At 47.3% G+C, this 25,043-nt stretch overlaps 1 protein-coding gene across 9 annotated transcripts in view; it reads left to right on the forward strand.

Moving 5' to 3' along the window:
• The window catches only part of TMEM40 (transmembrane protein 40), a 37,655-nt gene that overhangs the window by 8,284 nt on the left and 4,328 nt on the right, over positions 1 to 25,043 (forward strand). Inside the window, exons 1-10 of one of the 9 annotated variants that reach the window (XM_060161122.1) lie at positions 8,744 to 8,815; positions 9,481 to 9,582; positions 15,428 to 15,481; positions 17,773 to 17,808; positions 18,182 to 18,214; positions 18,603 to 18,650; positions 22,708 to 22,779; positions 22,863 to 22,937; positions 23,437 to 23,499; positions 24,258 to 24,415. In XM_060161122.1, coding sequence (XP_060017105.1) covers positions 8,752 to 8,815; positions 9,481 to 9,582; positions 15,428 to 15,481; positions 17,773 to 17,808; positions 18,182 to 18,214; positions 18,603 to 18,650; positions 22,708 to 22,779; positions 22,863 to 22,937; positions 23,437 to 23,499; positions 24,258 to 24,277 — 567 coding nt within the window. In that variant the 5' untranslated portion in view covers positions 8,744 to 8,751 and the 3' untranslated portion in view covers positions 24,278 to 24,415. Of the gene's footprint in view, positions 1 to 8,743; positions 8,925 to 9,480; positions 9,583 to 15,427; positions 15,482 to 17,772; positions 17,809 to 18,181; positions 18,215 to 18,602; positions 18,651 to 22,707; positions 22,780 to 22,862; positions 22,938 to 23,436; positions 23,500 to 24,257; positions 24,416 to 25,043 lie in introns of those variants that run through there. The other 8 variants (XM_060161121.1, XM_060161120.1, XM_060161128.1 and 5 more) reach the window with 8 other exon arrangements.

Below are 25,043 nucleotides of genomic sequence, written 5' to 3' on the forward strand. Positions count from 1 at the left end.
GAACAGAAACAAGAGGGCCCTGTCTCAGGGGAGACCAGTGCCCACAGACTGAGGGCTTTGTGTCACTCACGTCACAAGACTGATTCCCGGGAGGGAGAAGCTGATGGTCTAGCCTGGGTGGAGGGCAGTCACCCCTCCAGAGTTCCCATACGGTTGTCCTGGAGCAGTGTCTGCCTGACAAGGATGTGCTTGGAATTAGGGCGCATGCTTGTTTGGGGTGGCTTGGGAAGCTGGAGATTATCCAGGGCTCTGACTTTGTCCTTTGCTGCAATCACCAGAAGGGGCTTCGATGCCAGGTGGGCAAAATCAGTAAGTTTCCACCCCTCTGTCGGCTCTGTCCCCCTCTTAGCTGCTGTTTCTGTTCCCAGGGCCTCCCATCCCATTTCCTGCCCTGGGCGTGTTTAACTGAGCTGGTCCAACATTGGTGGCCCTCAGGGGTGACGTTTCAGTCCACCTGTGGGGAAAGATGGCCATTAGCCAAGCGTTCAAGGCCCTGGATGATTCCCCAGCCTCACGGGGTTCCTACCCCTTCACCAGCCCACTGCCACCCACCCCCTCCACTAAACCTTCATCCCACTTTGGCCACATGTTAAAATCCAACTCAATCTTAGTAAGCCCCCGCCTCCAAGGTGGGACACCCGAGAAAGATAGGCAGCCCCTGAATCAGGAGACAGGGTTCTGGAGCCAGCCTTGCCCCTGAATCTCTGTGCGATCCTGTGCAAGTTCCTCTCCATTGCTCAGTTTCCCCTTCTGTAAACTAGGACACGGATCTCCACCCTGCTTCCTGCCTGGTTAGCGTGAGGATCCAGTGAGCTGAGCGGGGAAAGCTCTGTGAGGCTGTGATGGCCTGGTGTCCCCTACTATCCCTCCCACCTCGGACCCAGGCCCTTGTAATAGCAGGAGCTTAGGAAATCTGGGCTGAACTGAAGTGGAAATCCAGTTTAGCAAAGCCTGTGGGTGCAGCGGCCCTGGCACCACCGGTGACTCAGCAGGGCTGGGCTTTTTGGAGAAAAGCGCTAAGCATTGCATTTCCTTGTAGGAACAGCCTCAGATGGTGGGGGGGTGGGGGGCACCTGAAAGAGGGAGGCCTATGGGCCTCTAACCAGGGCCAGGGAACGGGGGTTCTCTGTTAGGGCAGGGGACGGATTCGAGTCCATCTGTAAGCTGGGAGACCTTGGACAAGTCACTTGTCTCTTTGAACCTCAGTTTCTTTTTGTGTAAAATAAGACTTGCAAGGGTGAAATAAGATCACGGGGATTGCGCCATGTGCTCTTTCCTCTCTCTGCTTTCTTCTGTCTTCACTTCTCCTGTCTCAATTCCATCTTGGCTCAAAGGAGGTCACGTGCTGTGAACTTGAACTTTCAGAAGCCTCTCACGGCAATCCCTCTGCCTGATGTCCCACCACTAGTGCGCTGTCCTTTTGTCTTAAGCATTGCCCTACACACTGATCTTAGAGTTTAAAATTTTTACATTTCTGTTTATCCTTTCTTACAGCAGAAATATGGGTGGAGGAGGATGAGGCAAGGACATTAAAAGGAGAAACAGGGCTACCTCAGGTCCTGCCTCCATGATCGTTCTATTTCCCCTCCTGGTGGATCAGTGTGCTGAAAAACTGCCCGAGGAGGTTCCCTGGGCTCTGGGGACACTTGCTCAGGGCTCCAGAACTAAATAGACGCCAAGTCAGCATCATTTGCATAACACTCGATGACTGTTAGTGGCTTCTTTCCTGGTGCTCATGACAGAGGCCTGGGAAGAGGTGCCAGGACGGAGCAACTGCCCTTTTGCTCAGCCACTTACTAGCTCTCTGGCCCTGGGCAAGTTACCTTGCCTCTCTGGGCGTCAATGTTCTTACCTATAAAATGAGCACTACCACGGTGAGCCCTGATAGAGTTGTGGTGAGGCATATGTGAGGCACACGTGTCACGTGCTCAGATCCTTGCCTGGTAGATAGGAAGCACTTATTTGTTATTGTCTTCTTCATCATCAGTATCATCTTTTTTGCTTTCTGCCGGGCCCTGTGCAGGGCACAGGTGACACAGAGATGAATCAGCCATGGTCCCTACCCTGGCTGGTTAGTGATCTAGTGGAAGAGACTCACCCTGGGTGTGTCAGACCCTCTGCCGGGCCCTGATTGGAGATCTGAAGGTGAACAAGGAACAGTGGCCCCGGCAGTTGTGCAACAAGGCTCCTCCCTCAAGAAGGAAGAGTCTGAAACAAGGCACAGCTGATGAAGGCTCAGGAGAGCAATGTGCCCTCTGGGCCTCCCCCAAATCCCATCCTTCTTTAGAGTTTCTTCATGCCAACTGTCTCCCATGTGGGCCAAGGCCCCTCACCTCTGTGCCTTTGCACACGGCTCCTCTGGCCCTTCCAAACTCACCCGCAGCGTTCCCTCCTTCAGGAACTTGCCCTGACTGACCCTGGTCTGATTTGGCCCCTTGGCTCCCATGGGACTACCCCCTGGGTCTACCGTGAAATTCCTTGAGGACAGGGCTGCAGATTGTTCACCACGGTATCCCCAGTGCTAGCACACAGTAGGTGTTCAATTAATGTATGAAGGTAGGGGAGAGACGGTGTATCAGTCAGAATTGTGTTCAGCTACAGATGCCGAGAATCCTGACTATAGAGGTTTAAACAAAATGGGGTTTATTTTTCTTAAATAACAAGAAAGCAGGCAGCTGCTGTCAAGGGCTCATCAGTTCAGTGACCCTGCATTTGCTTTGGCTTTTCCTCATGGTCACAAGATGGCCACTGTAGCTCCTGCCGTCACACTCATGTTCAAGAAAGAAAGGAGAGGCAAGACACAGCACCAACACTGTTGGCCTCTTTGGTCAGGAGAAGCAAAACTCCTTCCCAGAACCCCATCAGGCTTCTCACTTCTTTTTGGCCAAAACTGAATCACATGGCCAATCCTAGCTGGGAAAACAAGTATCTACTTGATATGGAAGAACAAAATTCAGTTTTGCTCACAAGAAAGAAGTCCAGGGGTGACGGAGGGGGGAGAAGGAATAAGGGAGTCGGGGTAAGGAGGGTGGGTACTGGTTAGACAACCAGCAGAGGGCTTCATGAAAGAGGTGGTATTTGCACAGTGCCTGGAAAGTCAGATACAATTTTGGTAACCAGGAAGAATGGCATGGGTGGAAGTCTGGAGACTTGAAAATGCTGAGTGTCACCAGGGGCTGCCACGTGACCGAGACAGCTAGAGCAGGAAAGAGGTAGAACGAGCTTGGCGAACTGTCGGCGTATTTGCTGTCAGCCAGCAGCTCTCTTGCCCCCATACAGCTCTAAGTCTCTTCCTCCACTCCACCTGAAATTCCACCATGAGAGATGATCTCAGCCAGTGAGACATACTGGACACCTGCTATGAACAAAGAGTCCTTTTCAAAATATAAATATGCCCTGAAGGCTTGTGGTCATCAGTCATTCATACCTGGATATCGATTCATTTTATTGGCTAGTGACCTCCTAATGCTTAGCTGAATTCTGCCCTGAGAAATAGGAATTTTTATTCTAGAAAGGGGTAATGGAGCCTGGGCCCTAGGAGATGGGAGATGGGTGGGGCTGGGTCTGGACCCCGAATGTCCGGGGGTCGTAGGAGGTCTGTAGAAGAGGGAACTCACACTCACCAAGACCTCCTATGGGCAGGCACTGGCCATCTTTCTTCTCTAAGGTGCTGCCATCGCCAGTTCACAATTGAGGTAACTAGAGCTTGGAGAAGGGGCCTGTCCTGCCAAGGTCATCTCGTGCACAGGTGACGGAAGTGGGGTTGGACCCTTGTCAGTCTCACCCCAAAGCATATGCTGTCTTGTTGCCACGCCCCGTCATAATAATGATCATCATCTCAGCTGGCATTTGTTCAGCCCTTGCTCTATACCAGGCATTGTTCTGAGTGCTTTATGGATTTTAAGTCATGCCATTTTCACAACAATACTATGAGGTAAACACTATCATTGTCCCCATTTTACAGACGGGAAACCTGAGGCACATAAGAGGTTAAGTGACTGGCCCAGAATCCCACAGCTAGAAGTGTCAGATCAGATTCACAGCCAGGCAATCCAGCTCTGAGGCACGGGGAAGGATGCTGCCTTGTCAAGGTCTTGTGGTGGGTTAAGAGTAGATTCTCTACTAAAAACAAACAAAACCCCCGCAAAGTCATAGATACAGAGAAGAGATTGGTGGTTGCCAGAGATGGGGGGTTGGGGGTGGGCGAAATAGGTGAAGGGGGTCAAAAGGTACAAACTTCTAGTTACACAATAAAAAAGTCCTGGGCATGTAATGTACGGCATGGTGACTATAGTTCATAATACTGTACTGCATATTTCAAAGTTGCTAAGAGAACAGACCTTAAAAGTTGTCATCACAAGAAAAAAAATTTTGTAACGATGTATGGTGACAGATGCCAACTAGACTACTGTGGTGATCATGCTGCAACATATACAAATATCGAATCATCATGTTGTACCCTTGAAACTAATATAATGTTATATGAGCATTATACCTCAATAAAAATGTTTAATTAAACTTTTAAAAAAAGAGTAGATTCTCTAGACCAGTGGTTCCCAAGTAGGGGTGATTTTTGCCCCCAGGAGACATTGGGAAATGTCTGGTGACATTTTTGATTGTCACAACAACTGGGTGGGGTGTTACCTGCGTCCAGTGGGGAGGCCGCCAAACACCTTACAATGCACACACCGGCAAAGGATCATTGGTCCCAAACGTGGGGAGCGTTGAGGTTGGGAACCGAGGTCTAAACTTGTTAGAGAGGAGTGAATCTACCTCCTCTTGAAGTTAAGGCCTTAGTCTCAGAGCTGGGAGGAGAAGAAATGGCAGGGGGGTGCTTCAGAACGAAGCCTGCACAGCGTGGCTGAGATGCTGTAACAGAGACCGAATCCCTGGGATTACATAAGCGAGAAGCTCATTTGCTGTGCACATAAATGACCAGAGACAGGTCCATGTGCGCAGACGGCTTTGTGCGTGAGGCCTTTCAGGGCCCAGGTTCCTTTGCCTTGTTGCTCAGGGATTCCCTGGGGTGTTGGCTCAGTTTGCATGATTGAAGTTATTCTCCACCCCATGTCTGCATTCCAGCATACAAAAAGCAGGAAAGAGGAAGTAGAAGGCACAGAAGTTTATAAGCCCAGAGCTGGGAATCGGTTGTTAAACACAACCATTATTAAATTAAATTCTATAAATGTATAAATAACTAATTTATGTTAAAAAAAGGTTAATAAGTACTCAAAATGTATCACTTCCTAATTTATTTTGCTACATTCTGCCCATTACCTAGGCCCTTGAGATTTTCACATCTGTTTTATCTGTATTGTGGAATCACTGCGTAATGCTGTGTTCCACTGTCCATGCCTTCCCAACTTTTTTTTTTTTTTTTTTGGCGGTATGCGGGCCTCTCGCTGTTGTGGCCTCTCCCGTCGCGGAGCACAGGCTCCAGACACGCAGGCTCAGCGGCCATGGCTCACGGGCCCAGCCGCTCTGCGGCATGTGGGATCTTCCTGGACCGGGGCACGAACCCATGTCCCCTGCATCGGCAGGCGGACTCTCATCCACTGCGCCACCAGGGAAGCCCAGCCTTCCCAACTTTGCAGTCCATGGCATCACAGTGGTATCAGTCACAGAGATCAGTAAACTCTACAAATTAGAGCTTGAATGTTTGCTTTGTCGATTGTCTAAATTTAAGAAAGTGATCAAGCAAATGTTAATAATGGAGATTAAACCTCAAACCTGTAGGCATTGCATTACACCTGTTGCCATTACACTGTGAATAACACAAAAAGTTGAGAAAGTATTCTTCCAGAATCTGTAAAATATGATTCGATTCAGCAAAGATGTTGCTTATATCACTGACAAACTGTGATGACAAAGGCATTTGTTGTTTGCCTTTCATCTTACTTGTTAACATGAAAGAAGTTATCAGCCAACATTCACGTTGGCAGTGCTCTTGTTCATCCATGATGTGAGCAGCCTCTTTTCTGAATTTGGTAGTGATTGAGCATTTATTTGTAGTTTGATTTTGTGACACTATTTTTTTTTAATTTATTTTAAAGAAGATGTTGGGGATAGGAGTTTATTAATTAATTGATTTATTTTTGCTGTGTTGGGTCTTCGTTTCTGTGCGAGGGCTTTCTCTAGTTGTGGCAAGCGGGGGCCACTCTTCATCGCGGTGCGCGGGCCTCTCACTATCGCGGCCTCTCTTGCTGCGGAGCACAAGCTCCAGACGCGCAGGCTCAGTAGTTGTGGCTCACAGGCCTAGTTGCTCCGTGGCATGTGGGATCCTCCCAGACCAGGGCTCGAACCTGTGTCCCCTGCATTAGCAGGCAGATTCTCAACCACTGTGCCACCAGGGAAGCCCTTGTGACACTATTGTTGGTGATAGATTTGTAAAAACTGATAGTATATTTTGCAAGAAATTCCAAGTCACACTGAAGCTAGAGGTGTATGAAATTCACAATAAAGAGGACTGTATTTTTATTTTTTGTAACTCTGTGCTATACATTCTTTTTAAAATTTTATTTATTATTTTTTACTGAAGTATAGTTGATTTACAATGTTTCAGGTGTACAGCAAAGTGATTCAGTTATACATATACATATATAAGTATTCTTTTTCAGATTCTTTTCTATTATAGGTTATTACAAGATATTGAATATAGTTCCCTGTGCTAATCGTTAGGTCCTTGTTGTTTATCTATTTTATGTATAGTGGTGTGTATCTGTTAATCCCAAATTCCTAATTTATCCCCCCATACATTCTTTACATCAGTAAAATTTACAGCAGACATATCTGTGTGTGTGTATACTTTTTCCCCCAGAACCCTAGAACATCTTGTCAGCTCACCACCACGCAGATCCCCTTCATTCACGGTCTGTTGGCAGGAATATGAGTCACATGGTCCCAAGGCCACGCCTAGCTTCAAGGGATGCTGGGAAATACAGTCTCTAGCTGGGGGCCATGTGCCCAGCTAAAATCAAGGCAGCCCAACCATGGCAGCCCCGTGTATTTTCCCCAGAGGAGAGCACCAGCTCACTGGGGTTAGCCGTTTAGATTTTCCAGGGCCACACTTATGGCCTTCTCATGGCCTCATCTGAAGGCCGGCTTCGAGTTACCACTAGCTCCCACTCAGAATTTCAGGAAAGCACAGAGTATGGTGTCCTGAGGGGACAGATTCCCAAACCTCATGCTGCACCTTCAAGTGCCTGCTTCCTGCCCTTGCTTTACCGTTTGCATCTGTAATCCTGACAGCCATACCAGCAGGGCTTGACTTTGAGCAGTTTTGTGCTCCACACCAGTGTTTGGGGTACATTAAGCAGAACGTGGGTTCTGGAGTCCCAGTTCATGCAAATCTCTTCATCTCTTTGAGCCTCAGTTTCCTCCTCTGTAAAATGAGGATGATAAAATTTACCTTGCTTGGGCTTCCCTTGTGGCGCAGTGGTTGGGAGTCCGCCTGCCGATGCAGGGGACACAGGTTCGTGCCCCGGTCCGGGAGGATCCTACATGCCACGGAGCGGCTGGGCCCATGAGCCATGGCCACTGAGCCTGCGCGTCCGGAGCCTGTGCTCCACAGCGGGAGAGGCGACAGCAGTGAGAGGCCTGCGTACCGCAAAAAAAAAAAAAAAAAAAAAATTTACCTTGCAGGGTTATTGTAAGAGTCAAGTGAAACAATCTTTGGGGAAGTTTTGTTGTCTAGAAACTACAATTCAGGTGTGAAGTAATTAATTCCAATTCCTAACAGACTGGTTTGTGATCAGGCTCAGATGGAATTACAGACACATAAGCCCTTTGTAAAACTGTTAAGTACTGTACTGATATAAGGTGGTATATTACATTTTTAAGTAATGAAAAATTATTGGTTGTTTTATTATAACAAAAGAAATACTGACATAGAAAACAAACTTACAGTTAGTTACCGAAGGGGAAATGGGGGGAGAGATAAATTAGGAGTATGGGATTAACAGATGCACACCACCATATATAAAATAGATAAATAACAAGGATTTACTGTATAGCACAGAGAACTATACTCAATATCTTGTAATAAACTATAGTGGAAAAAGAAAAAACAAGGAAAAGAAAAAAAGCAATACTGCTAAAAATTTAGAAAAGGCAAAGTAAAAATACCCATAATGCTACCACTCAGAGATCTAACTACTGTTTATATTTTGTTATAGCTCCAACAATTATTAACTCGTGGTCGTGTTTGTTATATTTGGACCCCCACCTACGCCCTCCAACTCCCTTATTCAAATAATCAGATTATTTTGAAGCATGTCCTAGACATCATATAATTTCATCATAAACATTGCAGTATTTATCTCTAAATTTAAGAATACTTTAAATAAATATAACTTCAATATAAATATCACACCTAAAAAAATAAGTTCTCTAATGGAGGATGTTGATAACAGGGGAGGCTATGCACGTTTAGGAGCAGGGGATATATGGGCAACCTTTGTACCTTCCACTCAATTTTTTTTTTTTTTTTTTACCTTCCACTCAATCTTGCTGTGAACCTAGGGCTGCTGTAAAAACTGAAGTCTCTTTTTTAAAAAATAAGCTCTTAATAGTATCAAAAGGTGATCATTATTCAAATTTCCCTAATTGTGTATTTCTTTTTTCATAAATTGTTCTTGTACCTTTGAATATTGGTTGTTTATATTTTTCTTATTTATTTGCCAAGCTCTTTATATATTAAACATATTAACTAAGGTAATATTAATTACTATTGTTATTCCAACAGGGGAGGCCATGGAGACTTCAGGATCACTTCAGGACCACAGTCGAGTCCACGGAGAATCAGAAGATCTAGACCGTATGTTTGCTCTCTCTGCCCTCTGGGCAAAGCCGCATGGGAGGTGAAGTCCAGCAGTAGGTGGAACAGAAGACCCTGCTCAGCTCATGCGGCACAATGAATGGCCCAAGTTACGGTCAAAACCTCTAGAGAAGTAGTGACTTTACACACATGCACATGTGTGTGCTTGGTCCAGTCTGTCCCCCAGTACTCTAGCTGTGTGGACCCTCAGTTGCTCCCCAAATCTCAGAGGCTCTGGGGGCTTGGACTTGCACTAGGGAGTGTCCTCAGAAGGTGGGAAGCATCCTGCATGGCCCCAGAATGGGGAATGGGAAGGTTTAGGGCTTGATCGGATCCCACCTGCCCTGTAATTTACAGAGAATTTTAAATTGGCAACTGCTCTACACAGTGTAGTGGTCTCTTGGGAAGGATAGAGGGCTTAGAAGCCCCTCTCTGGGCTCCACATTCAGAGAAAAGTCTGCCTTTGGCCTTCCTAGAGCCTCTGGGGCCTCTGAGATCCCTGGTCTCCTGTACCTCCCATTGGCCCTAGGGGTTTGGGAAGAGTGTCCCAGTGAATCCAGCCACTCCTTGCTCCCCACATCCAAGTAGACCCCTGGGGAGGCCTGGGTGGTCTCTGGGGTGGGAAGGGCAGGAAACGCTCATCCTTGCCTATGTGTGCCTCCCAGATGGAGAGACGGATTTCCACAAGCAAGACGAGGAGGCTGAGCTCTATTCTCAAGACCAAGATGAGAGCGGCAAGTCTTCCTCCTCTTCATCCTCCTCCTCAGGTAAAGCAATGATTTCATTAAATAAATCTATATTAAGATATTAAAGACAAGCATTTACATGGAAAAACCAATCTCCTGGACTTCCCTGGTGGCGCAGTGGTTAAGAATCCGCCTGCCAATGCAGGGGACACGGGTTCAAGCCCTGGTCTGGGAAGATCCCACATGCCGTGGAGCAACTAAGCCCGCGAGCTACAACTACTGAGCCCGCGTGCCACAACTACTGAAGCCCACACGCCTAGAGATTGTGCTCCGCAACAAGAGAAGCCACCGCAATGAGAAGCCTGCACACCGCAACGAAGAGTAGACCCCGCTCACCGCAGCTAGAGAAAGCCCGCACACAGCAACAAAAAGCCAACGCAGCCAAAAAAATAAATTAAAAAAAAAGAAAAAAATTAACAAAAAGAGAAAAGAAGAAAAACCAGTCTCCTGAACCTCCCACCTCGGTACTACAGCTCTCTTTTTCCATGTTCCCTTCCAGAGCCTGCCTCTCTGTACATGTAGCTTGTACACAGTTATAACTACCATAGAGGGACTTCCCTGGTGGTCCAGTGGTTTAGAATCCACGCTTCCACTGCAGGAATCCACGTGTTCGATGCCTGGTCAGGGAACTAAGATCCCATATGCCACGTAGTGTGGCCAAAAAAAAAGAACCCAAAAAATTACCGTATAGACAATTTTGTCCTTGGTTTACAATTTTTTTTTGCTATCTTATCCTAAGCATTTTGCCATGTTATTCCATAATATCTTAGCGGCTATTTTTCATGTTTCCCAAGTAGCCCCTCAAAGTGACTGCGTCTCATGTAAAGGAACGTTTAAGTTTTGTAGGAGCACTTTGGAATCAGGGGCAGTGCATGTGTCCATTCAAGCAGCCTGCAGCTAAGCGTCCTTGGGTAAATTGCTTAACCCTGTATGCCCTGGAGTCCTCATGCATAAGATGGGAATGATAACAAAAGTTATCTCATAGGATACCTGTGAGGATTACATTCTACACGTGCAAAGGCTTAGCACCTATCAGATAGTAATAGCTCTAAAAATAACTGCTATTGTTAAGATTTTCCCCCTTCCCCACCCCAGTTTGTCCTGCTCAAGAGCATCCTTGCACAAAAGCCTTTACTTTTTGAATTTTTCATACAAATCAAGTCCTACATATCTACTCCCACAAGCACTTTAATGGGTTTAGAGGGATGAGCATCTCTAATTGGACTTTGATTACAAATTGCCACATTATTCTCTGAAAAGAAGCAGGATGTCTCTCTACTTTTAACTCAAAAGGTAAGGCTGAATTTATAGCAGCAGCAACATCACAGCTAGCATTTATTGAGCACTTACTTTGTGCCAGGTAGCGTTCCAAGCACTTTATGTGGAATAACTCAGTTAATTCTCATAGCAACCCATGAGGAAGGCATTGTTGTTATTCCCATTTTACAGGTGAGGAAACCGAGGCCAGTGAGGTTTAGTTCTAGAAGAGCTTCCAGAGGCAGGAGGGCTACAACACGGGATTCTGTCCCTTTGTTTGTCCTCCGTAGGTGGGAAGGGACGTTCTGTCTTCCGATTCTGATTGACCCTCAGGGGTTGCTGCTCCCCCACAAATGTTCTCCCCCAAGTGTGGCCATAAGTTCCTTCCTTCTGGTCTCCAGAGTACATACACATGGGACTGGGCGTAGTTAACAAAACTGAACACTTAAAAGAAAGCAGCAGGAAAATAAACATGGAGTCCTAGAAGCATTGAGACAGACTGACATTCAGGATCCTGGTCTCTGGTCCTACCCTGGTTGGCCTGCTGCTGGAACTCAGACCCTGCCCATTCTTCAGGCTCAGACGGTGACCATTAGTCCTTGGGCCTGGGTGCCTCCCAGCAGCCCCCCACCTTCCTCCACGTTAGGGCCCTAACTCAGAGTCTGGGTGCCTCCCAGCAGCCCCCCACCTTCCTCCACGTTAGGGCCCTAACTCAGAGTCTGGCATGCAGCACCACTCTCCCTACATAGCTTTTTGTTCTTTTTTTTGTTTTTGTTTTTGTTTTTTGCGGTACGCGGGCCTCTCACTGTTGCGGCCTCTCCCATTGTGGAGCACAGGCTCCAGACGCGCAGGCTCAGCAGCCATGGCTCACAGGCCCAGCCGCTCCGCGGCATGTGTGATCTTCCCGGACTGGGGCACGAACCCGTGTCCCCTGCATCGGCAGGCGGACTCTCAACCACTGCGCCACCAGGGAAGCCCAGCTTTTTGTTTTTAACGTATCCTGTTTGGGTTTTTTAAAATATTTATTTATTTGGTTATGTTGGATCTTAGTTGTGGCTCGTGGGCTCCTTAGTTGAGGCTTGCCGGCTCCTTAGTTGTGGCATGTGAACTCTTAGTCACGACATGCACGTGGGATCTAGTTCCCTGACCAGGGATCGAACCCGGGCACCCCTCATTGGGAGCACGGAGTCCCAACCACTGCGCCACTAGGGAAGTCCCTATCCTGTTATTTTTAAATTAAAACGTTTTTTCATTATGAAAGATTACACATGGGCACATTGTAGGAAATATGGAACATACAAAGAAGTAGAAAGAAGGAAAAAAATCATCCTTTGCTCTGTTAGATAACCACTAAACACATATTAGTGTATCTCCTTACAGTTATTCAATAAATATCTATTGAGCATCAACTATGTGCCAGGCTCAGTGATGGATACTCGGGACACCAGAAACAAACGTGATTTTTTCTGCCAGAGTTAATTTTTTAAACAATTGAATTAGACAGAACACAGAAAAATTATCCTCATTCTTGACAGCATACAATTCTACAATACCTTTTATTAAAAATTATATATTATGCATAGGGAACTATATTCAGTATCCTGTAATAAACCATAATGGAAAAGGAAAAAATCAATCCTTGAACAAGTTTTAAAAATTATATCTTATGGGGCTTCCCTGGTGGTGCAGTGGTTGAGAGTCCGCCTGCCGATGCAGGGGATGCGGGTTCGTGCCCCAGTCCAGGAAGATCCCACATGCCGCAGAGCAGCTGGGCCCGTGAGCCATGGCCGCTGAGCCTGTGCATCCGGAGCCTGTGCTCCACAATGGGAGAGGCCACAACAGTGAGAGGCCCGCGTACAGAAAAAAAAAAAAAAAAAAAAAATTATGAATATATCATGGAGAAAGCTAAAATAATATTGATGTGAATGTTAATAGAGATTGTCCCTGTTGGATAGAATTTGGAGTAATTTTTGCTTTCTTATTTTCTGTATTGTTTGATATTTTGCAAAATATGATGAAAAAGCCTTTTGGGGGCATTGATTGATATTTGTAAAATACAGAAAAGAAGAAAATAGAAGCCACTCAAAATCCCATCTCTTGAGATAAATACCACTGTTGTTATCTTGATGTACTTCCTGATACCTCTTTTTCTGTACCAGTTGAGATCACATACGCACTGATTTTTTTTTTTTCTGCACTGATTTTTAAGCACAGTTAACTTGGTTTCCTATAATTAAAAAATTTATCCATGATAGACCAGGAGGTCCCCAAGCCCGCTGAGGAACATCGGGACTGCTGGGGCCCTCTTGGTCATCCTGAGGAAAAGGGAATCCTCTGGACCTGAAGCTAGAAACTCCTAGGCCTGAATCCCCAGAATGCTGACCAATCCAAGAGTGCCAACAACGCGGTCATTCTTCAAGGCTTTAATCAAACTCCTGCTGCAGGCGGGGCAGCCTTAGGACAGTGATACCCAGGCCTCGTCCTTCAGGAGCTCAAGGTGGTTGGAGGGATGAGCACCACCAGGGACCCTCATGCCCACTGTGTCAAGCACAGACAGTTGATGCTATAGAAACCCCAGAGGAGGGTGGGCAAGATGCGTGTGAGCTGGGGCAGCTGGAAAAGCCCTTCTACAGGAGGTGTGACATCAGCTTAAGCTTCAGGATAAGGGAGCAAGTGGGAAGGGCATTCCAGGTGGGAGACAGAGCACGAGCAAACCCAGAGTCAGCGTGGCGTTGGTGGCATCACAGAGTTGATGCAGCCCCCATACTGGGCAGTAGGGAAAGCACCTCAGTAACACGATACTTCACAGGACCTTGTCTTATCTTAGTGAAAGCCGTATTGAACATAGTAAGTGATTTGTCTGAGGTCACACAGAAAGTTCATGGCAGTTCCTGTCCCCTAACCCTCCAAGCAGAATTCTTCCCCCAGACCACACTCCTCACATAAACTAAATTTTGAGAACCGACACCAGAATGAGGTATTCCAGGCTCGATCCAGGCTGAGGTTCTCCCGCAGCTTGTGTTTGTTCCCTGCAAAGAGCAGCAATGAGGACTAGCGCCCCTGAGTAACTGGAAAACGTTGGCAGAGACGGGGGCTGGTCTCCCCTGCAGGGGCAGCTCACCCAGTAGGCAGTAGGCCTCACCATTTCTCCTTTGCCCACTTGGCTGATGGTTGAATTTCTCAGTGGGCCTGAGCATGTCCGTGTGAAGATTTTTTTTTAAAATAAATAAATACATTTATTTATTTATTTATTTTTGGCTGCGTTGGGTCTTCGTTGCTGCGCTCGGGCTTTCCCTAGTTGTGGCGAGCGAGGGCTACTCTTCATTGCGGTGCACGGGCTCTAGGTGTGAGGGCTTCAGTAGTTGTGGCACACGTGCTCAATAGTTGTGGCTCACAGGCTCTAGAGCACAGACTCAGTAGTTGTGGCGCATGGGCTTAGTTGCTGTGTGGCATGTGAGATCTTCCTGGACCAGGGCTTGAACCCGTGTCCCCTGCATTGGCAGGCAGATTCTTAACCACTGCACCACCAGGGAAGTCCCCTGTGTGAAAATTTGTTCCTTGCAGTGTTATTTATAGTAGGGCAACAATAGAAACAACCTAACGTCCAACAACAGCAACATAGAGCAGTGATGCTACACCCTGTCCTGGTCAGAGCTCTGGTCTTCATACATCTCTAAAGTGAAAAAGAGAAATTCAAATCATAGAATTCGTTTGATCTCATATACACTTTGTAAAAATTCACGCATACATGATTGTAAATAAGACTGGAAGGAAAAATATCAAAATGTTAATAGTGATTATCTCTGGATGGTTAAATTATGGGTGATTTTCATTTTCTTGTTTTTTTTTTGAATTGACTTATACCATAGATATTTTACAATAATCTTTTTTATCTTTATAACCAGAAGAATATAATTTTGTTTTTTTAAAAAAAAACTTAAATAAATGTTAGCCTAAATTGATTGTGGGAAGAAAAGAACTTGGGGGAAAGAGCCTGGATTAATGCCTAGTACAGATCCTGGCACACATAAGGTGTTTAATAAATGCTCTCATGACTCTGGAGCTGAGCTCTGGGTTCTATTTTTGGAGATAAAAATTATTAGAAATGCAGGCCTTGGTGACAGACCTGGGTTTGACCCTGGAATTTCTGCTTCCTGACTGTGTGACTTTCAGCGAATAACTTAACTTTTGTGAGCCTCAGTTTCCTTATCTGTAAAGTGGGGAGAGAGAGGCATTAATACCTTCTTCACAGCATTTCCAAGAGGATCAAATGAAATATTAACTATAAATTACTTAGTTCAGTGTTGGTACATAGTAAGTGCTCAAAAAATGGCGACTCTTATTACTGACTTTGAACGAGGCCCAGGTCCTCTCAGGCCCCCAGTTCTTCTTCAGTCAGCTGAACACAGTCACCTCAGGGCGTGTGAGGGGCGTCAGACAGAGCAGCAGGAATGCTCTTGTACAGCTGTCTTGCCTCTTGAAGAGCGCCCACCTCACCCCCAGCGCAAAGACTATGTTACTTTTTAAGGCTTCCGACACCAGGAGAGGGAAGCCACTCTGGGGTGCTGTAACTGTGGGGAGCTGACTAACAGGCTTTGTCTACACCCAGGTGCTGAGCATGGGGAGCCTGACGTTTTGAAGAATGAGCTTCAACTCTATGAAGGTGATTGTCTGTACAGTGGCTTTGGGGGAAACAGAATTAAACAAAGGACATGAAGGCTTAGGGCTTTGTTGGGAGGAAACAAGGTGATGAGGGTGTTTCATGAGCTCAAAGTCCTGGGCAGATATAGGAGGTGTGGCAAGGTGAGTGGTTATAACATGGGCAGATGGAGGTGGGGGCAGGCATTTTCTGCCACAGTCAGACTGTCTTAGAATCTCTTCTAATCTATAACCCTGACTTGCAGGTTGACTGTGACCAGTCACCCAACCTTTCTGGGCCTCAGCTTTCCAACCAGCAAGATGGAACTTAATCAGTACCTTCTCTCTTGGAATACTGGGTTGTTTAAGCATGCAAGGGAAAATTAAGGACCTGATTTCTACAAAACTCAAATTACGGAGTAATTGTCTCTAAGCATCGTGATTTTTACAGCGAGCAGATATAAATATTATGGCACTTTGCTTGGTAGCACTTTGATGAGATGGAGGAATTTGTAGGAATGAACCAGTTTGCCAAAAAGCCTCATAAATGAACACTGCCAGATAAGAAAACCTGTTTAACTTTGTTTAACCCAACATTTACATAATCCGCCTAGTCTCCTAATGCCAGATAATAACCCAAGAAATACAACGGGAAACACATATACATTCAAAGAAATGGAAATTAAATATCTTAATATTCTGCATCAAGGTATTACCAGTGGCTGCCACTGGGTGGTAGCATTGTGAGTAATCGTCATACTATTTTCTTTCATCTGAATTTTCTGATTTTCTTTTTCTTTTTTTTAAACAAAAACAGGTACTATCTAATTTTTTTAAATGTTGTTAATTAAGTAGTGTAAGAAAGTTTTCACTGAGTGTAAAATGAGAGAGAAACTGTTACATATACATACATTTTAAATGTTTTTTTCTCATCAAAAAGTAAGTCATGTTCACTGTAGAAAACGTAGATATCGTCACGTATTTGTGAATTAATTCCCCCAAGTAATGAATTCCCCGCCCCGCCTCCCCCCTCCCGAGACACCAGAGGTACTTGGTAATTACGCTGCCGGAGTCTCATTTCATGCCGTTCTTGGTTTGCCTTCTGTACCCTTGGTGCTGGCCTCTCTGGTCACTTGCAGACACTGGCTCCTGTCTGCACACTAGCCTAAAGACAGTTCAGCATACTGAGTGTTTATTGCCATGAGCTGAGTGCCCCCTTCAGGTGTTTGTGTCCTGGGGCTGATCTGGAGGGCGGAAGTGTACAGAGTGGGGACTCCTGCCTCCCCTTGAGGGGAAGAAGGTGACAGGCTAGGAGAGAAGTCACTGGGAATAGAGTAGGCGCCAAGAACCAGAGGGTGGGGACTTCCCTGGTGGTTCAGTGGGAAACATTACACGTTCCCAATGCAGGGGGCCCGGGTTCGATCCCTGGTTGGGGAACTAGATCCCTCATGTATGCCACAGCTAAGAGTCTGCATTGCCACAACTAAAGTTCCTGCGTGCCACAACTAAGACCCAGCGCAGCCTAAGTAAATAAATATTAAAAAAAAAAAAAAAAGAACCAGAGTGTGAATGAGGTGGGAGGGCTACCCAGGCCAGATTAAAGGGAAGGCTGCACCTCAGGGCACGTATAGGGCTCGATTCACCCTAGGCAGCCCAGACAGGAGCTCCACACTGGGGCCAGGGGCCAGGGCCCCCATGGTACAACCCAGCTTGGCTTCCACAAGCTCAGGGCCTGGTGGGGCTGGAGCCACGTGGCTAAGTGTCCTCACCTGCATCTGGATAGGAATGAACAGGCACAGATTGCAAACTGGTGGCCTGTGTGTACAGATGTATATCATCTGGCTCACAGAGTATCTTTATTATTATTATTGTTCTTAATATATTTCATCACGTCTACAACTAACAGTTTTTCACATCTGGAGATCTGTGAAATCAGGGTGCCTCTTAAAATCACTGGCAACTTGCAGTTATAATTGGCAGTAGTTTAAACTTCCATAAAATGACGTCATTCTCACAAACCATGATATCTTTGATTCGATGGAATATGAATTGCCAGCTTTTTTTATAGTCAAGAAGTTTATATAAAAACCTGGATTTCTGGCTTCTCGTGGGAAATTAGAAGACCTGTAACATGGAGCAGGCATTGCTGCGGCAGCTTTCGGGGACTGCGGGGTGGTGCCTGCCCCTTTAGATGAAAGAGGAACCCTCCAGTTTGCTCCAGTGCCCGCTGCAGATCAATGGGAAGTCTCTCTGCAGTGTAACTTCTCCCCACCCAGAGGGTATGAATATGTAGTCACTGATTTCCCTTCTGTGCAGGTGCCCCCGGGGAGGTGGTGCCATCTGAGGAATCAGGTGAGTGTCTTTTAGGGGAGAGGGGTCGTTGGTACTGGTGTTGAACGAGGTCTGGGCATCGTCTTTCCCCCAAAAGAGGCAGGTGCTATCAGGTGCACGGCTGTGAGAGATGGGACTCCCAGTCTGCTTGGGGCCTGGGGCTCTGACCCGGGCTCAGCAAGCAGGCGGGGCTGGCTGTGGCATGAGACGGGGGGCCAGTGGAGGTTAGAAAGGGGGTCCAGGCAAGAACAAAGGGATTATTAATAACAATCTATAGATAGAAAGATCCCCTGGGGGCTGGAGAATTCAACAGGGGCGTTTTCAGAAGTCACCTGTGGCACTCGTTAAGGACCCAAGCTGGCCTGGGCACTAATGTTGAGTTTCTAATTTCCAGGACTCCGAAGGAGAGGCTCTAATCCAGAGAGTGGTAAATATGCAAGCTCCAAGAGGGGAGTGGGAGGCGGCCTGGATTCCAGGGGCTGGGACAGGACCACAGGCAGCCTGGTGGGGAGGGAGATCAGTCCCAGCAGCAATGCCGTCACCAGCCAGAGTGTCACCGTGATCCAGGAAAGGGGCCTCCGGGCTCAGGTGACATGGATCAGAACAGACACAGGCCTGTGGAGGAGGACGGCATCAGTGGAGGTCCAAGGACAGCCACCCCACCTTCAAGCTTTGCCCTGACCGGTCCTGCAGTGAGTGCCCTCTGACCCAGGAAATAGAACCTGGGAGAGCCATTCTCAGTGAGGCAGGGGAGCGAGAATCCCACCAGCTATACCGTGTCAGAGTTAAACCGTCGTCTCTCTCTTGTTCCCAAGGAGAAGTGGATCCCTCTCAGTTAAGAAGACTAAATATAAAGAAGGATGGTAAGGAAACTGGGGTTCCAGGGCTGCTGCTTTTGTCTGGTCCAGATTTCTCTGGGTAGAAAGTCAGCTGGTGGCCTGGAACGACAGTAATCATGGCCCACCTCTGCTGCGGGCCCTGCAGTTTGCAAAATCCTCAGCTTAGAATCACCTTGAGAAGGTGGTACAATGATTCCTGTTTTGCAGATATAGAAACTGAGGCTCAAGGACGGGGAGTGGTCTTACAGCTAGTGAGTAACACGACTTGGGCTTGGATCCTGGTCCTGTGCTCTTTCTGCTGTACGCCGAGTCACTAGCATGATAAACGCCCTCCAGGCCTTATGGCCAAAATGGGGAGCTGGGAACAGGCTGGGCCGAGGAAGCTGTGAGGTTAGATTAGACTGGACTCTAGGGAAGGAGTGATGAGAACCAGAGGGACTGCCTCGACTCCAGGCCTGGAATCGTGAGGGCTTCAGGGAGGAGGGTAAGGGTGGGAAGGGAGACCATGTTTTTTGGGGGGGTTTTGGGCGGTTTTTTTGGCCACATTGCGAGGCATGTGGAATCTTCTTAGTTCGCCGACCAGGGATTGAACTCGGGCCCCAGCAGTGAAAGCCTGGAATCCTAACCACTATGCCACCAGGGAACTCCCGAGAGCATAGTTTTTGTTTTGTTTTGTTTTTTATATATAAATTTATTTATTTATTTTTGGCTGCGTTGGGTATTCGCGTGCAGGCTTTCTCTAATTGTGGCGAGAGGGGACTCCTCTTCGTTGCAGTGCGTGGGCTTCTCATTGCAGTGGCTTCTCTTGTTGCAGAGCATGGGCTCTAGAGTGCAGGCTCAGTAGTTGCGGCGTGCGGGCTTAGCTGCCCCGCGGCATGTGGGATCTTAGTTCCCCGACCAGGGATCGAACCCACATCCCCTGCATAGGCAGGCGGATTCTTTACCACGGGACCACCAGGGAAGCCCTCTAGAAATATTTTGAGTTGTTCAAAAGCCCGCCTTTAGGGAGTGGGAGACCTGTGTCCGAGCCCCTGGCTCTGCCTCCATCAAGCTACATGAACCGGGATGTGCTGTCGAGCTGTCCCAGGCTATGAAGTGAGCCTCATCCCACTAAAACTGAGATTCCCAAAGCGCAGGCCATGTTCAGGTTGCTTCAGGACATGGCATTATACCCCCAAGTGAGAAGGTGACTGCCCTTTCCCCTCTCTTTCTCTGCTTGGAGCCCCCGGGCCTTTAGTGCCACCCTGACCCTTGCTTACTGCCCTCCGGACACAGAGATCAGGACCGTACGCAGAGCCGTCTGCAGGCAGCAGTGGGTAGACCTTCACCGTCTTGCTTTATGGGCCTTGCGTTTGTTCTTAAGACATGGGATCATAGTTTTCCACTTAGTGTTGTAACATGAAGTTTCCTTTTCAAGTAAATCTATTTAAGGAAAAATAAGAATCTGCTTAAAGAAAAACTTTAAGTAAATAGTACAAGTGGTCCTTGGGTAGCAAGAAATTGTGAAGGTCATAAGCAGTGCTACGTAGAAAGGGCAAAACCCACAAAGGTGGTGTGTGGATGGCTGAAATCAGAAAAAACAGACAAGGGTGATCCCCTAGGTCCCTCTTGGCTCCAATACACCTTGGAGTCCTTATCCTGGCCTGATCTCTTCAGCCCCCAAAACTTCTAGTTCCCTAAAACTTGAAGTTCTCTTCCCAGAAATTCACTTACCCTGCCCTCACCTGGTTGAACCCTTCACTGTACTGGGTCTGTGCCTTGGTCCCACCTTCTTACCTGTCTCATGGCACGTGAATGTGCGCACGCACACGCGCACATACACACACACACACACACACATACACACACACAAAATCTTCCCTTTCATCCAACTCCTACTGCCTTGGCTATCTTTAAGGCTTACCTCAAACTCTCTTCCTTCCATTAATCCCTGCCCCAGATATGGTGAGTCCTGAATGCTTATGACATCTTACAACTGCATCCAATTCCACAGTGTGGGGACCTTATAATGTATTTACCATTCCCCACTTGATAGATGTTTAGGTTATTTCTAATTTTTTGCTCTTTCAAACTAAGCTGCCCTACCCATCCAGCCCTCTGTTTGGCCTTACATTTCTCTGCAGTCTCTCTCTTTTTAAAAACACTTGTATTTTCTAAGTATTTACTCATAAGAAAATGCGGGAAAAGATCAGGGAGAAATTCTCTGCTAGGAATTCATTTTGCATTTCTGAAGATTTGGGTGAGGAAAGAGTTTTCACCCCCACTCTGTCACATCTCTGAACAGACCTAAGGCTGATGCTTTCTTAAACGTTAAGTCTAGTTCTGCATGACGTCTTTTTTTCCCCTAAAGGACAAATTGATTTCAGAGCCAAGAATGTTCTAGAAATAATCTTTTGATTTTTCCCCCCAGAAAAAAAATAACAAAAACAAAACCAGAAATACCCTCCTCACTTCTGTTCACTTGCCTTCCACATGACACCTGACAGCAGTGATATGTAGTCTCACTCTGCCTTTTACCATTTACAAAGGACTTTCCCCTCCAAGACTCCCATCCATCCCTCTGTCAGTGGTGTAGAGGTTGCTCTCCTTGATTTATCAATGAGAACGCTGAGGCTCAAGGGAGTCAGGACACTTGTCCAAAGTTCACAGCACATCAGTGGCCAAACTGGACTAAAGTAGGACACATTCCCAGCAGCCTTGGCCACTCAGAGAGCCTGCCTCGTTCCGGGGAACCATCTCTGAATTGTCCTCTCTTTCTTCTTTTTCTTTCTTTTAAAAACCTTTTTGGCATCTTGCCTATCACAACCCTCTGCCTGGGTCAAGGCCCCTGTGTTCTCTCCCCTGATGACTCCCGCAGCGCCTGGCAAAGGGCAGGGGGGCCTCCTTCACAAACCATCCCTGAATTCCTGCCCAGAGCACGGGCCCTGCCTCCCAGCTACTCTCTCTACCTCCATTAACTACTAGGAAGAGCCTGCAATGCTGCTTCTGGGCACCAGGCCCACGGAAATGCACACACAAGGGCACAGACACATTCATATGCGGTGATGTTTGGTGCAGAAAATCAGTCCCTTCTAGCTTCCTCAATGGGAGACTAGTTACATAAATTAGGGTAAGTTTATGCCATGGAACACTATGCAGCCATCAGAAAGAACAGGGCAGGGGCTTCCCTGGTGGCGCAGTGGTTAAGAATCTGCCTGCCAGTGCAGGGGACACAGGTTCAAGCCCGGTCCGGGAAGATCCCACATGCCGCGGAGCAACTAAGCCCGTGGGCCACAACTACTGAGCCTGCGCTCTAGAGCCTGTGAGCCACAACTACTGAGCCCGCACACCTAGAGCCCGTGCTCCGCAACAAGAGAAGCCACCACAATGAGAAGCCCGCACACCATAACGAAGAGTAGCCCCCGCTCGCCGCAACTAGAGAAAGCCCGCGCGCAGCAACGAAGACCCAACGCAGCCAAAAATAAATACATAAATAAATGTATATATATATATATATATATATAAAAGAACAGGGCAGATCTGTATATGCTCGGAGATAGAAAGGATGGCCCCAATCTATCAAAGAGAGGAAAACAAACCATAGAGCAGCAGGTACACAAACCGATCCTGCTTTTGTTTTTTTTGAATGTGCACGTATATACTTGGAAAAGTTTTGTCAGTCACTGCTTGCTTTTAAGGAGTTGGATTAGGAAGGGAGAAAGGAGCAATGGGAAACTTTTAAACTAGGCACGTGCATTTTTTACAATTGTATTTAGCGTCATTTGACAAATAAGGCGTCGGACACCTCTGCATGCCCGGCGCCGCTTTAGATGATGGGCAAAATCCCCAACCACCATCCTACAGAGTGGGTCAGAGAATAAACACAGCAGTGAAAATCCAGCAAGTTGAGTGGTGATAAGTGTTAGGAAAATAATAAAGTGAGGTGAGGGCTGAAACGGGTGGGGCTTGGGGTGCTGTTTTAGTTGGGCTGGTCAGGAGCAGCTTCTCTGAATAAAGCTCCCTTTGAGCAGAGACAGGAATATTTTAGTTAATTAAAAAGAGAGAAAGAAGCAAACAGTAATCTTCACCTCTGCCTTTACAGATGAGTTTTTCCATTTCATCCTCCTCTGCTTTGCCGTTGGGGCCTTGCTGGTGTGTTATCACTATTATAAAGGTGAGTGTGTGTGTGGGGGTGAGAACAGGGGGCAGAGGTCCAGACTTGCAGGCTGACCATTCTCTCCCTCACTGCCCCTGCAGACTGGTTCATGTCCCTTGGGGTTGGGCTGCTCACCTTCGCCTCCTTGGAGACCGTTGGCATCTACTTTGGCCTGGGTAAGACCTTCGCACACAGTCTCTGGGAGGGCGGCGGCTGGGCTGGCCGCAGGGGCTCGCCAAGGGCTGGAAAGCCACGACCTAAACTTTTTATAAAGATTTCTTTATGCTTGTGTTTGCTTCCTGACCGCTTTCAAGGTCAATGTGAGGTCGTTGGCAAAACCCCATGGAAAAAATGGGCAGCTCCATAAAAATACAACAGAGACAGTTTAAAGTGGCAAACAAACAGAATCAGCCAGATACTGAAAACAGGGCAGTTAATGGAGCGAGGTACTGAATTCTCCGAGCTTCCTGGCATTGTTATTGCTGCTCGTGGTTGTTTTTAATAATAAGAACTCAATACCATTATCTAAGCTTAACCTGCAGCCTGAAATTCCACCATCAGAGCTTTGTTTGTACGGGTTAGGCCTTTGTTCAAGGGCAGGAGGGGGAGGTCTGACCCTGGATCCTTCGAGGGGACACAGAGCTCCATCACCTTTCTCTCCTCTGTTCTTGACAGTGTACCGGATCCACAGCGTCCTGCATGGCTTCATTCCCCTCTTTCAGAGGTTTAGGCTGATAGGTAACTTTTACATTCTTCTATGTTCACTTTCTCTCCCTGCCAGGGTCGTCTGTTGCAAATGAGGCTTAGCATACTGGAAAGAGCACAGGGCCTGGAGTCATGGGCTTGGGTTCAAGGCCTGCCTCCTTCAATTTACCATTTCTGGGGCTCTAGAGCCTCTTTTAGCCTCAGTTTCCTCAACTGGAAAATGGGTGTAATAATACCTACAGCACAAAGGTGTTGTGAAAATCAAGTGAGGAATGGATGTAAAAGTCCTGAAGTCTGAACCATTGTAGGAAAGTGGAGGGGACCTGGGTATCCCTCATTCTCTCATAGAACTTTGCACCTCTCCAAACAATATCTTCTTTGTGATTTTATTTGCCCAGCTGGGGGTGAGAGGGGGTTTCAGTTATCTTACACTTGGCTGATGAGGAAACTCATTAGTCAGTTACATTCATCAGAGAGGTAGAGTGACTTGCCCAGAATCACACAGCTAGGGTGGCTGGGCAAGGCCAAAGGAGATCCCCTTTCTTGACCAGCAGCTCTGTGTCTACCATTAAATCACAAAACGGAGAGACCAGGGGCTGTGTGCCTGCGTGTCATGAACTTTTGTCTCCTTTAATCCACCTCATGCATAAAGGGGAAATTTGTTGCAATGGCTGTGGGTCATGACCGCCTTATCCCAGCTCTGAGGGGCATTTGGGCATCTGGGGTAATGGTGGGGAGGAGGCCTGGCTGCCTTCAGAATCCCATGCCATCCTGTGGGCTTTGCCTTCCAGGCTTCAGGAAGACCGACTGAGGCCAGTGCCAGGTGGGCAGCCAGGCCAGGCCCCGGTGTGACCACCACTGCATCCTTTCAGCCCACGAGGACAGAGCAGCGTCCTGGGAGACACGCTGGCGGGCCAAGCTAGAGCAATAAAGAGAGCGCTTTGCCTTCCATGTGTTCTGAACATTGGCACCAGCTGGGCCAAGGTGTCCCTTGGGCAGTGTTGGCATGCAACCCAGCTGCCAGGATGGCAGGAGAGGGAGGGTGCGGGCCTGTGCCCTTCCCGGGGCCTGGATCAGCGGGAGGATCCTGGGACATCACTCCTCTCAGGAGACAGTGGGAGACCCCTGGGCCCTGCAAGGTGTAACCTGTCGGAGCTTGTGAATTCTTTCAAGTCCCCAGGCCATCCCGGGACAGACAGATGGTCCACTGCCCTGAGGCAGGGAAGTACCACGTCAGGCCCCTGGGGTGAACCTGATACAGGTGAGATTTGGGGGAACTAAATCCACAGCATCCAGGTCTTCCTATTACCTAGTGCCAGCCCTGCTGTCCTTGGACTCCATTAAGATTCAAATAAACATTCTCTTCCCTGGACTAAAAAGAGTCAGCTAAATATTCCTTTCAGTTTCTTGAGTGTGAGAATACATTTGAGGTCTTCTTTGACCCCATCTAGTCAGAGGGGGCACCTTGTCCTACTGGACAAAGTATAAAAGGGAATAAATGCAAAAAGCCCCTCATTTTAGGTCCAAGACTTCAATTGCACAGGTTTGGAATAGGAGGCAGGGTTTTGCAAACGTTC

The sequence above is a fragment of the Lagenorhynchus albirostris genome, chromosome 10, assembly GCF_949774975.1.
Source record: "Lagenorhynchus albirostris chromosome 10, mLagAlb1.1, whole genome shotgun sequence".
In the NCBI taxonomy this organism is placed as follows: domain Eukaryota; kingdom Metazoa; phylum Chordata; class Mammalia; order Artiodactyla; family Delphinidae; genus Lagenorhynchus; species Lagenorhynchus albirostris.